We start from the raw sequence: 15,061 nt of genomic DNA, 5'->3' as shown, positions 1-15,061 counted from the left end.
AAAATTTCAACTAAATTTAAATTGACTTTTAAAAAGTTTCTGTTTAATCTAACTAACTCAATAATTACAAGAAGCACTATATTTAAAAGCAAAATTAAGAAAAGTCAGACACACTACAGAAGTAAGAAGTTATCAATTGAATCTGATGACCCAAATTATGTTTTGTTTCTACTACATATATACATGTATAATACAGGGAAATTATATTATTATTGAAGCCAATAACCATATACCCAAACTACCATGAACTACCTACTACTTCTTCTACTTGCTTTCTTAGCTTGTGCAAGCATTCATGTTCTAATAATCTTCATCTTAGGCACCAAAAAATCCAAATCCTCTAAGGATCCACCAGGGCCTAACCCTTTTCCAATCATAGGAAACATCTTAGAACTTGGTAATCAACCTCACCAATCACTTGCTAAGCTTTCTCAAAATTATGGACCCATAATGAGCCTAAATCTTGGTAGCATAAAAACTATAGTTATATCCTCGCCAAAATTAGCTAAAGAAATTCTCCATAAACATGACCTAATCCTCTCTAATAGATCAATCCCAGATACTATTAGAGCACTTGATCATCACATATTTTCAATGGTGTGGATGCCACCTACAAATCAATGGAGGATTCTTAGGAGGGCTTGTGCTAACAAAGTGTTCTCACCCCAACTTCTTGATTCTACACAAATTCTTCGTCAAAAGAAGGTGCAAGAATTGTTGGATTTTGTGAAGGAAAAAAATGAAAAACGCGAAACTTTAGATATTGGTGAGGCTGTTTTTATAACTGTACTTAATTCTATATCAAACACTTTTTTTTCTATGGATTTGGGTTATTACAATAGTTCTAATAAGCCACAAGAGTTCAAGGACATATTTTTTGGTATTATGAAAGAAGCTGGAAGGCCAAATGTTGTGGATTTTTTCCCAATGCTTCGCAAGCTTGATCCACAAGGTGCACGTGCAAGGATGAACAAATATTTTGGAAAGTTGATTGATTTTTTTGATGGTCTTGTTGAAGAAAGGTTAGGAAGGGAAAGGAAATTATCTAACGATGTGTTAGATTCTTTGTTGGAAGTCATGATGGAAGACAACTCACAAGTTACCCGCCCTCATTTATTGCATTTATTTTTGGTAAGTCTTAATCTCCTCTTCTTTTGTTGGTAAGATTAGAAAAATAATAAAAAAAATAGTCAATAATTCATATATATACAATTTATGTTGGATGATTGTTGGTGGGATAACAGTATAACTCATTAACTCGTGTTTGCAAGTGGGGCAGGTTTTGTTCAGGATAGGGGGTGAGGTCAGGTTCTGGGTGTTTGTCCTGTTTGGTTTAGTGTTAATTTAGTTTGATGTTACATGTGTTACTGTTTAGTTTTTGTGTTTTTTACTTTTTTTTTTGAAGTCCTGCCTCACGTTTCCTGGTTTGTGAGTTTGTGAGAGTTATTATCATAAAAAAAAAAGTAAATTATATTTTTATTTTTGAAATTTGACAAAAGTTTTAAAAATATCGTTAAGTTTTATTTTGTTTTATTTTGTTTTAATTGTATCCCAAAAGTTTTCGATTTACATCAAATATACCTCGACGGTTAAACTTTCAAAAAATTTAAGACCAATCTAATAATAATGCAAGAAAATTATGCTTGATTTGCTTGTATTAAAGAGTTGTTCTTATGAAATTATTGTTCTATTGGTCTTAAATTTTTAAAAAATTAGCCATCAGGGATATATTTGATGCAAATCGAAAACTTTTGAAACAAAATTAAAACAAAATAAAATTTAGAAATATTTTTAAAATTTTTGTCAAATTTTAAATAAAAAAGTATAATTTACTTAAAAAAAATTATAACCTTAGAAGAGAGGAAAAAAACATACAAAACCAACCTTAGCTAATTTTAAGGTTTAGATTTATAATTAAAAATTTAATTTTAAAAAATTATTTGACATTAAATAAAAAAAAGTTAGTTTCCCAACATTATTCTATAAAAAAAAATAGAGCGAATTAAAGTGCAAAATTTTACTGCTCACAGATAATAACAGAGCAGGATCTATATATAATTAAATTGGACAGAACGAAATTGTGTAGTACGAAAATCTGACTTTATATAGATAGCATTGTCACTCTTGTTGGATTTTTTTTATTTTTTCAAGATTATTTTTTTATAGAAAATTTATTCCTCTGTTTTAGCGATTGAAAAGTTTTAACTAACCTAGATATTCCTCTATGTTTTTTTACTTTTAGAAAGATTTTATATAATTAAATATCTAAGCAAGGATCGTGCATGGACCATGTAAAAACAATGAAACATGCATAGTTTAGTCAGGGAAAAAAAAGAAGTAAACAACAAAACAATGCAAGGACCAAGAACATTGTAATCTAGCCTTTAAATTTCACATAAATTTCTTAATGTGTGTTAAAACTTAATTAGTAGAAATTTTTATCTTATTAATTTTATTTATTGGTATTATATATTAGGATCTATTTGTGGCTGGAACAGACACAACATCAAGTACAATAGAATGGGCAATGTCAGAATTGTTATGCAACCCAGAAAAACTAGAAAAAGTTAGAAAAGAGCTTCAACAAGTGATTGGCAAAGATGAACAACAACAATTTGAAGAATCACATATCACAAAACTTCCATACCTAAGAGCAGTGGTGAAGGAAACTTTTAGGTTGCACCCACCAATCCCACTTTTGGTGCCACATAAATCAGAAGACAGTGTTGAAATATGTGGTTTCATGGTACCTAAAGATGCACAAATTCTTGTTAATGTTTGGGCCATGGGAAGAGATTCAAGTATTTGGAGAAACCCAAATGAATTTTCACCTGAAAGATTCTTGGAAAATGATGTTGATTTTAAGGGCCAAGATTTTGAGTTAATTCCATTTGGTGCTGGAAGAAGAATTTGTCCTGGATTACCATTGGCTTCTAGAACCATCCACATTGTTTTAGCCTCTCTTCTATATAACTATGATTGGAAGCTTGCTAATGGGAAAAAGAAAGAGGACATTGACATGACTGAGACATATGGGATTACTCTACATAAGGCTCAACCTCTTCAAGTTATACCAATCCATGCATAATATATGTTATATATGTATTAATATTTATAATATATGATGATGATGTATCCTTCACAAAACTTAATTGATTTTCGTAATAATAAACTGTATCTCAAAGTGTTGAGATTTCAAGTTTCTGACAAGAATGCAGCAGAGTTTTGCAGTAACTTAGGAAGCAAGAAAACGAGAATTGAGAGAAATGATGAAGGAGTAATGTGATATGAATGAATTGTATTGAAAGTGTGTTGTGAGACTAACTAATTCACTAGCTCATAACTAACTATAACAGACTTAACCATATTCAAGATTAGTTTTAATCATGAGATATATGTTAATAAGTTTGCATTCATTTTATCTTATTGTTATATATATAGTAGTGGATTCATCATTTACGAAATTTCAGAAAAAGAAAATGTTTGGTGAAAATTATAAGAGAAATCCTTCCAAAAAATTGTCAATGTCATGGTTGAACAGGTTGTGCTTGGTGAGATTGTGGTTTGTGCAGTAAGAACAAGAAGCAGAGTGTGAGAGAGGATATTATTGATTCTATGAAATGAAAAGCATACATGTCTATCATATCTCTATATCCCTTATATACTACAATGATATAACAGCTCTTCCTAATTGGTCCTAACAGCTATAACTACTCCTAACCACATGCTATTCTTAGCCTTTATCCTTGATAATGGTTATAAATCATATTGTTGTAAGTAGCTATTCTCTTAGGCTATGTTTGCAAGGGAGATTGAGATTGAGAGACAGATATTGAAAAATATAGATTAAAAGATTGAGACTAAATTAAGTTTCTGTATTGTATTTGGTGTAATTATATCTCAATATTATATTTGATTTAAGATAAATATATAGACTAAGGATAAATTTAAATTTAAAAAATTAAATGAGAGTATCTTTAGAAAGAAATATTATTAAAATTTTAGTTTCTGTGTCCTTAGAAATTTCAGTCTTTCTTGTTTCTACTTTCTCGAGGTATTAAAATTATTAAAGGACTGAAATTTTAATTCTAGTCACCGATTACCAAATACAATATTCAGTCTCAGTTTTTTAATCTTAGTTCTAATTTTAAAAAACAAACGTAACTTTAATTTTTAAGGAAGAAAATATATATTGAGTGCTTTTTTTAATTTTAAAAATACTAAATCGATTAATTGAGTTGGTGTTTATTACACCACTCTAGTTAGCATGATTCTAAGAACTCGATGGCATTAGTTAGTTCATCTAGGTTAATTGGGAATTGACTATCAGACTACGACCAATTCAGATAAAAAATCTGTTATTAACGAACTAATAAAAATAATGATCAAAGGACTAATTGTTAAGTCGAATAATAATTCCGATTTTTTAGTGGTTAACTGATTTAATATAAGGGAAAGTTTAGGGGACCAGCAGATTTATTAAAATTTAGCCAGCATTTAGCCAGCAAAAGGAAAATGAGTGATTCTCCACCATTAGATGAAATCTCACACCATTAAATACACTATTGATGGTTAATTGATGGCTACAATTCACAAAATCTGCTGTCCCCCTAGCACTCCTCTTAATATAATTTAAAAAATAGTTGCCGGGTTCTTTGCAGTTATTTGGAATATTTGGGTGGAACGCAATACTAGGATTTTTCAGAATCAGGAAACAGTGGTGGACTTTGTACTAAGAAAGACTTTGCTGAGCTACAACGAATGGACTGAGAGTGTATCTTTTGGTGGTTGATGGCGTTGCCGGAAGCTATAGGGATTTTATGTTTTTACGAAGTTCTTGTTGTTCTTTTGTTGCTCCACATTAGTGTGTTGAGCTTATTTTGATTCAAAAAAAAATATAATTTAAAAAAAAATTAATTAAATTTTTAAACATTTAAATCTCTAACTATACCAATTTTAACGACCGGTTTAGTTTCCAAAACCTTGTTTAACTAGTTTACTCTGTTTACATGAATTACATGTGCACGTTACTTTCAGCAAGCAGTACATGTACAATGAATTGGACAAGTAGTCATAAACAGTAAACACAACTTGATTTCTCTGGCAAATAATAAAGACAAATTAAAAGTTGTTGAAAATCAGACAACGTTTTTTAAAAGGGAAAACAACTTTAAATATTTTATTTTAAAAAATGATGATTATCACCAACACAAAAATATGTCTTGGATTTGGTTAGGATGAGAACTACTTATTATTGGTTAGAGGCTACATATATGTTTCCACATCAAATTTAAAGAAACTATTATTAACTCAAGATCATAAAGTTTTGAGGCCAATAATAATAAGCATGGAGTATCTTGAACTTCTTTTGCTTATTTCTTTTGTGTTAGCATGTATTCATCTTCTATTCTATAAACTAACTTTTAAAGTTGAATTATAGTGGCATGCATGCATAATCTTAATCCTACATTTTTTTCTTTTGACTTTGCAAAACACATGAAAGTGGTGAGCTTTAATATCCACATGTGCAGCTAACTAAAGGTGCAATTTTGTTTCCTTGACCAAAAAAGTTATATACTTTTTTAAGTATAATACTAAAAAAGTGGAGACTAAATAAAAATTTATTCTTTATTATATAGCCATAAAGGTATAGAATATACAGCTTTTGTCTCACAAGATTTACCTCCTGCGTGATAAATCAATGTGAATTTATTTGGAGCCTGATTGCGTTTTTTTAATGGATAGCATTCACATAGAGAATAAATATGTCCATAGGATATAGAGTAGTGACATATTTGATAATAAAATTACATTTTTATGCAGAGCATATATTTTTATGTTTGTGTCATTAGTTAAAATAGTCTAATTTAGCATATATTATTATATTGTGTTATGAGTTAGTTTTATATTGTCCTAATTATAAAATTTTTTTTATTAGTATAAATATGCATATGTACTCATTTTACTTACAAAGTTGAGTTGTTTGAGTTATATATTAAATAAGCTATGTGTGTTTATTTTTCTCTAGACTTTTTGAAAGTAAAGTGCATCTTTAGTTTAGTCAACCAAGATGAATTCTTGCCTATTTTTATCATAGTGAGGTTGTTAACCTTACTAATATTGGTGACCCAAATGACATCCTGGCGTTAGTTTGGTATCAGAGAACAAGGTCGATCCTTGACTTGCTCTAGTAAAATTTTATTTGGTTTGTGGGTATGAGTCTTAGTGCGGTGCTCTCGCTGTTGGTACGAGTCGTTGTTAGTGTGAATTTTCTGCGAGTTCCAAGTAATATTGTTTTTTTCTCTTCTTTTGGTGTTCTTACCGTTAGTGATTATCTTAGTACATTTTTATCATTATCATCATTGGTGCATTCCTATCATCATCGTGCATCATCATCATTATAACATCGGCACCCAAGCATCAACATCATTGCATAGTAGTAAAAGATGGCTCCAAACTGTACAATTACTCAAGAGATTGAAATGGAGGAGTTAAGCCGTCAAGTTAAGGAGTTGCAAGAGCAATTTGCAAAATATGAAGCTGCTCAAAATAATCATGGCAAGCAGAGTGATGACAGTTCTTCTAGTGAAGAGGATAACGCAAATCCATTTCATTATTCTTCTTCGACTAAAAATTTGTCCACACGAAGAGCACGACACAACACGACTCACAAAGCTAAAAGACTTAGGAATCAAAATTGATATTCCTGAGTTTGAAGGGAGACTCCAACCTGATAATTTCATCGACTGGCTTTACACAGTGAAAAGAGTGTTCGAGTTAAAAGACATTTCAGACGACAAACGCGTGAAGCTTGTAGCAATTAAGTTGAAGAAGCACGCATCAGTATGGTGGAAGAACCTCAAGCGTCAGCGAAAAAGAGAATGAAGAAGAAAGATCAAGACATGGGATAAAATGTGTCGTGAGCTCAAGCGTAAGTTTCTTCCTGAACGTTATAGGCAAGATACCTTCATCAAATTTCACAATTTGAGGTAAAAGTCATTATCTGTAGAAGAATATACAATAGACTTTGAAGAGTTTCTTATGAAAGTGTGACATTCAAGAGCTTGAAGAACAAATAATTGCTCGTTATCTTGGAGGACTAAATGCAGAAATTTCTGATGTTGCTCAGCTGCAACCATATTGGACCTTAAATGATGTCACATTAGGTTGCCATTAAAGATTGAAAAACAAAGAACATAAAGGAATAATACTCAGTCGCCGAAGGACAGAAAAGTCATCCTTGATGTTCAATAAAAAATGAAGACAGGATCTTTTAAAAGCAACAAAGAGCGCTAAGAAATGGTTCAAATGTCAAGGTTTTAGGCATATTGCTACTAATTGTCCAAATAAAAGGGTTATTACTCTTGTTGAGAAAAAAGTTAACGAAGACGTAATCAAGGAGCAAGAGGACGAATGTGAGGTTGACTATGCTATTGAAGAAATTCCAGCCGATTGTGGAGAAACTTTAGTAGTTCGTCGAAACTTGAATACTGCAAGGATAACAGAAGATGAGAGTTGGCAACGCCACAACATATTTCACACAAGATGCACTGTTGAAGAGAAGGTTTGCAAGGTTATCATAGATAGTGAAAGTTGTGAAAATATTGTCCGCTTAAGCAAGTGCCAGGGGGTTCGAATCTCGCCTTGTGCATGCAGCAACCCATTGGCCAACAGCAGACTTTAAATGGAGCTCCGATCTGCAACAGATTAGTCCTTGAGCTGTTGGGCTGTGGGATACCATGGACAACCAAAAATTATATGATAGACAAACTGAAGCTTCCAACCGAGTTACATCCTCATCCTTACAAGTTACGTTGGTTAAAAAAGGAGAATGAAGTTAAAGTAATAAAGCGATGTTGTGTCCAATTTTCTATGGGACGCAAGTACAAGGATAAAGTGTGGTGTAATGTCATCCTGATGGATGCGTGTCACTTACTGTTAGAACGTCCTTGGCAATATGATCGTCGAGCTATTTATGATGGTTTCAAAAATACATACTCATTTATCAAAGATGGTAAGAATATCGTATTAACTCTGTTATAACATGTAAATGGTCAAAAGAATCAAGAAGAACTATGCATTTTCACATTTTTCAAGACCAATTACACTCACCAATGAAATCTTTTGCCAATACAATATGAGCCTTTTTCAACCCAGAGAAGATAATGCAGGAGTTCTTTCCAACCCAGGAAAAATGATGCAGGAGCATATATCTTTACGTTTGTGTCGTTAATTAAAGTAGTTTAGTTTAGCATATATTATTATTGTGTTATGAGTTAGTCCCACATTACCTGAGTAGTTCTCCCTCCCCTATTAGTATAAATATGCATATGTATCCTTTTTACGTGCAAAGTTGAGTTGATTGAGTTATATGTTAAATAAGATGTGTGTTTATTTTTTTCTAAGCTCTTTGAGAATAAGAGGTGCATTTTTGACTTAACCAAATAAAATAAGTTCTTGACTATTTTTATTAAAGGAGAATTTTTAATCTCACCGAGATTGGTGACCCAAACGACGTCTCGGCGTCATATTTTATTTTAAAAAAAAATTGATAGAACACACATTTGAATTCATTCTTACTTTCATTCTGTATTTTTTATACAATTATAATCTATATATATGAGAGTAGGTACCTTTTGTATAGCAATAATAGGGGATATTAATTTTCCACTATAATATATATGTGGAATGACTATACTTATGATGAAACATGTTTTACATTTTCTTAAAAGAACTTGTGCTTTCTCAATTGTTCAAAATTATAATACATAGATGCATTTTTATAGTAATTACGTACAAATGAACTTACATATATATACATAACTAGTATTTTTACTTGTAATACTATTACGAGAATATAAATCTTTTAAAATTACGTCGATTCTAGTATTATAGATTATGACACAAAAAATTTATAGCATTAAACTATTTTTATAAAATAGTCGTAAGGGACAAAAGTCCCTGTCGGCTAAGAAGACCAGAGTCTTAAACAAAATTAAATAATAAGTTTTTTAGTTATTATTTTCAAATGAAAGAGTTTAATTTTTTTACTTAATTTTAACATTTGTTATCTAAAATTTGAAAGATTTTAACATGTATATTTTTATATTTGATTAGATATTAAGTTTGTTGCACAAATAGAAATAATTAATTTTTATGTTTGCTATTTAAAAATAATATTTTTTATATATATATAAAAATATAATTAGATATTAACATAAAAAAAATTTATATTGATAGTTATAAAATTAACTCATTTTTTTAAAACAATTGAATCTTGATTTTAACTTTTAGTCACAATATTAGTACTTTTTTAAAATTATATGTAATAAATATTAAAAAAAAGTAAAAATATATATTAAAAAGATAAGCAGTAAAATTTAAAATTAAAAAAATTATGTATATAATAATATTTTTTATTTAAATTATATTATGTTTTTAATTTTATTTTTTGTAGAACATAAAAGTAGAGAAAAATAAAGAATGAGAGAAAAGAGTGAGAAAGATAAAGAAAAAGAATGAGAGAGGGAGTTTGTTAATTTTGAAAGTTAAGAAAATTTTTATTTTAATTATAATGAAAATATCTGGTAACACATTTTGATTTGTCAAATTACTAATATAAAATATGAATTATAAATTATATATAGAGTGAGAAGGATAAAGAGAAATAGAAAAAAAGAGAGAGTTAGATAAGAAAATATAAGAAGGATGTTTACTAATTTTAGAGGAAAATATTTTTTCTAAATTTTAATAAAAGAGTGTCATGTGACACATTTTAGTTATTAAATTAGTTAGTAATATATAAATATAATATATAATATAGCTATATTTTAATTTTAGTATTTTAATTTTAATTTTAATTTAATTTAAATACAATTAGAGAATGTTATATTGTATATTTTGATTCTCAAATTCGTAATTAGTCATTGATAATGATATATAAGAGAGATAGAGTGAGTGAAGAAATGAGAGAGATAGAGAAAGGAAGAGAGAAGAGGGGAGAGTTCTTTAATTGTGGAGGAAAAGATTTGATTTCAATTACAATGAAAGAGTGACATGTGGTACATTTTGGCCTTAAAATTAGAGATATATAATAGATTAATCTTTTTGTGATTTTACTAATGAATCTTATATTTTTTATACTAGGATTTATTTAATGCTGGAATAGACACAACAAGCAGTATGATAGAATGGACAATGGCAGAACTTGTACGTAATCCAAAAGAATTAAAAAAAGTAAGAGAAGAGCTTCATCAAGTTCTTGGAAAAGAACAACAAATTGAAGAATCACATATTTCAAAGCTTCCATTTCTAAGAGCAGTTGTGAAAGAAACGTTTCGCTTGCACCCACCAGCTCCATTACTACTACCACATAAGTCACCACAAGAGGACATTGAAATATGTGGTTTCATGGTGCCTAAAAATGCACAAGTTTGGGTTAATGTATGGGGCATGGGAAGAGATTCAAGTATTTGGACAAACCCAAATGAATTCATGCCTCAAAGATTCTTGGAGAGTAACATTGATTTTAGAGGCAACGATTTTGAATTGATTCCTTTTGGAGCTGGAAGAAGAATTTGCCCTGGATTGCCATTAGCTTTTAGAAGTGTTCATATTGTGTTAGCTTCTCTTCTATATGGATATGATTGGAAACTCCCAAATGAATTAGAGGCAAAGGATATTGATATGTCTGAAAATTTTGGGATTACCTTGCACAAAGCCCAACCTCTTCAAATTATTCCCATAAAATCATAATACTTAAGAAGATTAGGGTTTGCAGCCGAGGCCTTGGTTCAATGGCAGCATCACCTGCCTCGTTGGGAGCTGCACCCGGGTTCGAATCCTCATTAAGGAATATAGAACCCGTATTAATAGTGTACCCATGTAGTGTGTGTGAGTGTGTTGTGTGAGTGTGTAATACATGGATGTAATACTTAGGATTGGGGTTGTCCAATCCATTTGACAAAAAAAAAAAAAAAAGAAGATTAGGGTTTGATTAAGCTAAGTTAATAAATGTAAGAGAAAAAGTAAAAATAAAAGTGTTTTTTCAAGTAACACAACTAGAAGTAATGGAAGAATGGTATGTATTGAAGCGAAAATAAAGTTACCTTTTGTTGCCTTGGAATGTAATAATATAATTATGCATACACATATATTATTTAAGCTTGATTTGTTGAAATTTTTTGAATAGATGTTTATACTTTCGTTTTGTGTTTAGTAAATTAGAAAACTGTGTTTATACTTATGTTTGTGCTTGTGCTTATGTTTGTGTTTATAACTTTTAAAAGTTATGGATATTTTTAAAAACACTTAAGGAAGAGTTTTTTAAAGTTGGCTTATGCTTATCAAAATAAAAAAAATCTAATATAACCTTATACATTAATTAATATATAAATTTAATTCTTATATTAATGTCTATTATAGTATTTTTAAATTTTAAAAGTTATTTTATTAGACTTTAGACGCACTTATTATTGTTTGTGCTTATTAAAAGCTATTTTTAATTTATTTTACTAAACACAAATAGTACAATTTTTAAATTTTAAATTGTCTAAGGATTCATTGAACCAACCAATTCTAATTAGGCATGTCAAGCTTTTTATGTTGAGAAAACAGCTCAGTAAAACAGAAGAAAAAAGAGGCTTGTTATTGATTACAAGCTGTTCAATGTCCTTTTGCAAGACGATAAATTCGCTTTACTAAGAATTTTAGTTATCACACAAAGGCTAAGTGTGGCAAGTTTGATCTAAAATAAAGTTGATGAATTTTGACGATTGGACTCCATCTTGAAGAAAGATACAAGACATCCTTTGTATTCTTGAAGCCCAATATTAGTGGACAATAATATCATTTGGACTCAAAGTAGCCCCATCTCTCTTAACAATAATCAAGATCTTTGAGCCTATTTTATATTTCATACTCATTTACATTGATGACATCCTACTGTTCTAAAAAATAATGAGATTCATATAAGACACTTCTAACCTAATTCACTAAAATCATAGAAGATCAGGAAATCATGTCGTCATAAAAAAAGTTTTATTGTCCAAACAAAAATTGAGTTCCTCGAGATGATTTTTTAATATGGATTTTTTTAACTAGGAAATCATATTGCTAAAGAATTGATCCATTTTCTTGATGAAAACATAACCGTCAAACAGGTTCAACAATTTTTAGAAATGGTAAACTAAATCAGAGACTTTATCTCAAATGTGATCAGATACACTAGCCAACTGTCAAAATTTAAAAAAAAAATTCCTACCATGAGAACTTGAACAAACCACAGCTATCAAAATTCTAAAAAAAAATAACACAAGATCCCCCTCCTTTAAAGATTCCTAGCACCCAAAAAAAAAGAATACTACAAACAGATGCTAGTGACGAATTCTGAGAATCTATGTTACTTGAAGAAACTGATGGGATAAGACATTACTGTGTGCATGTTAGTAGATAATTCAAAGAATAAAAAAAATACTACCATGCTACTTACAAAGAAATCCTTGCTGTCAAGCGCGGGATAGAAAAATTCAATTTCCACCTCAATTCCTATCATTTTACTATGAAAATGGGTAACACCTCTTTCCCATCAATGCTGGAGATCAAGAAAAGGATTTTGCCAGACTCCCAGCTCTTGCGATAGAAAGACTAGTTCTTTCGTTATAAATTTGAAGTAAAACACATAAAGGGATATCAAAACACTCTTGCTGATTTTCTTTCTAGACCTACTAAAGAACCAATCCCAAAATCAGTCATTTATATCTGCACAATGAATACATACAAACCCTCCATACATCATTCTATTTTTTTACTGTCGTATGCTCCAGAGAAGCCCATACAGAAAAAAATTGGCTCTTTTTTCCTCAAAATAAGATCTCAGACAGAGTTTCAAATAGCCAGCCTAACTAGACAAACCCTATTTTACTGGTTATACCAGCTTTTTGTCATAATCTAAATTCTTTCAAACCCAATGTACTTCAGCATGGACACTCCTTTCTGCACTATACTAATAATTCAAGAACCTATACCAGAAAAAATGATGTGGTACATCTAGGCTCTATCTTTTATATATACATGTGCCATCATAGTTTCAATCTTTCTCATATATCATATCTTGTGTAATAGCACTCAGACACAATCCAATCTGATCCGATTATTCTCCATGTATGCTCCACTTGATGCATGGTGAGGAATGTTATACAACATGTTTGACCAACATCAACTGTGGAACAAATTTTCTCAGGAAAAACAAAAATTCTGTTGTTTTATTATCCTACAAAAAAGTTACTTTACTAACAAAAATAGTAGCCTACACACCATGAATAGAATTGATATTGTTGGATATTCTACCATATGACTAACAGATGAAAAATCAGTTTTAAATATCTTGGCCAAATATCGTTGTCAACTCTGACAACCTAAAATATATGGAGAAAGAAATGTAATTGAAGGACTCTCATTTAAATCAGATGTTCCAACCACACTCCAAGAGTTTCAGTCTAGATTCATAACCTCAGAAATAATTAATCAATTTGAACAGTGCTTTTTTTACACTCCGAAGTCAAGACAAAACTTCTCTAATCAGCCTAGCTAGTACATCCAGACATCTCCCAACTTCATGTAGAAATCTTGATGAAGATCTGAATTTTGAAGATCTAAGTGTTAGAGTATATGCCTTACCACCTAGCCCAACCAGGATTGATGCAGGGATACCCAATGGCACTTAAGACCCATATTCAGACTTACATGACCCATATCTACAAGATGCCCAAGATCCTAATGAAGAGAACACTGAAGATCCACTTACCTACTTACAGAACCCAAATATGGATTTTAGAACTGTCAACTTGGCTTGTGGTGACACATCATCCCCCACTATTATTAAGCGCACTAAAATAAAGTGATCATTGTCACTTATCTAGCTAAGTCAGGAAGAGATAAGGCTTATCCTTATCTTCCAGCTGGCATTGTATAATAGACTTGTTTAAATTTTGTAAAGATATAGTTATCGATCAGAGCCTCTATAAAAAAAGGAGCTCATCTCAGTTGTAAGTATCGAATATTATAAAATATTCATCCTTTTCTATCTCACAAAATATTTTATTTAATTTTTTTTTGTTTTTTTTTAAATTTAGCTAATATTATTTTCTTCCTCTTTATCTAATGTCATTAAATATATTCTGGATTTATTTTTTATTTCAGAAGATCTGCTCATTAGAATATGACATAAATAGAATCCACAAAAAATCTTTATAATATAAAAAAAAATACTCCATGTTATAACATCAAATTTTGTTCGGATTCTTGAAATCTTGGGGATCACCACTGTGGGCATTGACAACGAAAGATGGTTATGGGTTGTTTTTCTTACTGAAGTTACTAATTGATGGGTGGAATCCAACACACAACCCTAATTAAGTATAAATAAAATGTGTGTATATATAGAATACTTAATTACTAAATTGTATACTAATTAAATTGTACGTTCGAAAAGAAAAAAGAAAAAAAGAAAAGAAAAAGAGTATATAGTTATTTTCCTTTAGAAAATGACATTGTCTTTGCTGATCGATTTGCCCAACTTTGCAAAATGATGAGATTCAAAAAAGTAGATATCTTATCTATCGGGGAAAAAAAAAGATATGGTCTATATTATATTGTCAAGTACCGCCCTAGGGGAAGAAATATATATAGATTATAGACACATGTATTTTGTTTTTTTCCATCGCCATGATTGCATACAGCTGTTTCTGCACTCAGCCCTACAAATTTGACTGTAAAATAAGGTTGACAGTTTTCTAGATATGATTGTTAATTTACTACAACAAAATCGGTATTTAATGACGGTTCTGGATCATATTACGACGATTAAACCAAATGTTGGAAAATAAGCCGCGGCTAACGATTAGCGACAATTTTAATTAATCGTTGAAATAATCGTCGCTAAATGTCTCTCAGTTTTGCGACGATTTATAACCGTTACTAAATAACAAATAAACGAAAACAACATTTTTTTTTCTATCATCAGTTTAAATTAAAAAAAATATATATTAATATATAATACCAA

The 15,061-nt window shown here is 30.2% G+C and overlaps 2 protein-coding genes across 4 annotated transcripts in view; both read left to right on the top strand.

Moving 5' to 3' along the window:
• LOC107626008 (geraniol 8-hydroxylase) lies at window positions 141-11,163 on the top strand. 3 transcript variants are annotated; one of them, XM_021116365.1, is made up of 3 exons: window positions 141-1,131; window positions 10,147-10,766; window positions 10,985-11,163. In XM_021116365.1, the coding sequence occupies exons 1-2, from the start codon at window positions 244-246 to the stop codon at window positions 10,753-10,755; spliced, it is 1,497 nt and encodes a 498-aa protein (XP_020972024.1). In that variant the 5' UTR covers window positions 141-243; the 3' UTR covers window positions 10,756-10,766; window positions 10,985-11,163. The 3 variants fall into 3 exon arrangements, with proteins under 3 accessions (XP_020972024.1, XP_020972023.1, XP_016184257.1); XM_021116364.1 differs by having other exon boundaries at window positions 10,147-11,027; XM_016328771.2 differs by lacking the exons at window positions 10,147-10,766; window positions 10,985-11,163 and adding an exon at window positions 2,477-3,204 and having other exon boundaries at window positions 170-1,131.
• Window positions 5,269-15,061, top strand: part of LOC107626007 (geraniol 8-hydroxylase) — a 17,285-nt gene continuing 7,492 nt past the window's right edge. The window contains exons 1-2 of the mRNA XM_021116363.1: window positions 5,269-5,428; window positions 6,761-6,768. The gene's annotated coding sequence lies outside the window, so the exon portion shown is untranslated. The remainder of the gene's footprint in view (window positions 5,429-6,760; window positions 6,769-15,061) is intronic.

The sequence above is a fragment of the Arachis ipaensis genome, chromosome B02 (genome assembly GCF_000816755.2).
Source record: "Arachis ipaensis cultivar K30076 chromosome B02, Araip1.1, whole genome shotgun sequence".
NCBI lineage: Eukaryota > Viridiplantae > Streptophyta > Magnoliopsida > Fabales > Fabaceae > Arachis > Arachis ipaensis.
The sequence above is the reverse complement of the archived record's forward strand: the minus strand, read 5'-3'. Positions and strand labels throughout refer to the sequence as shown.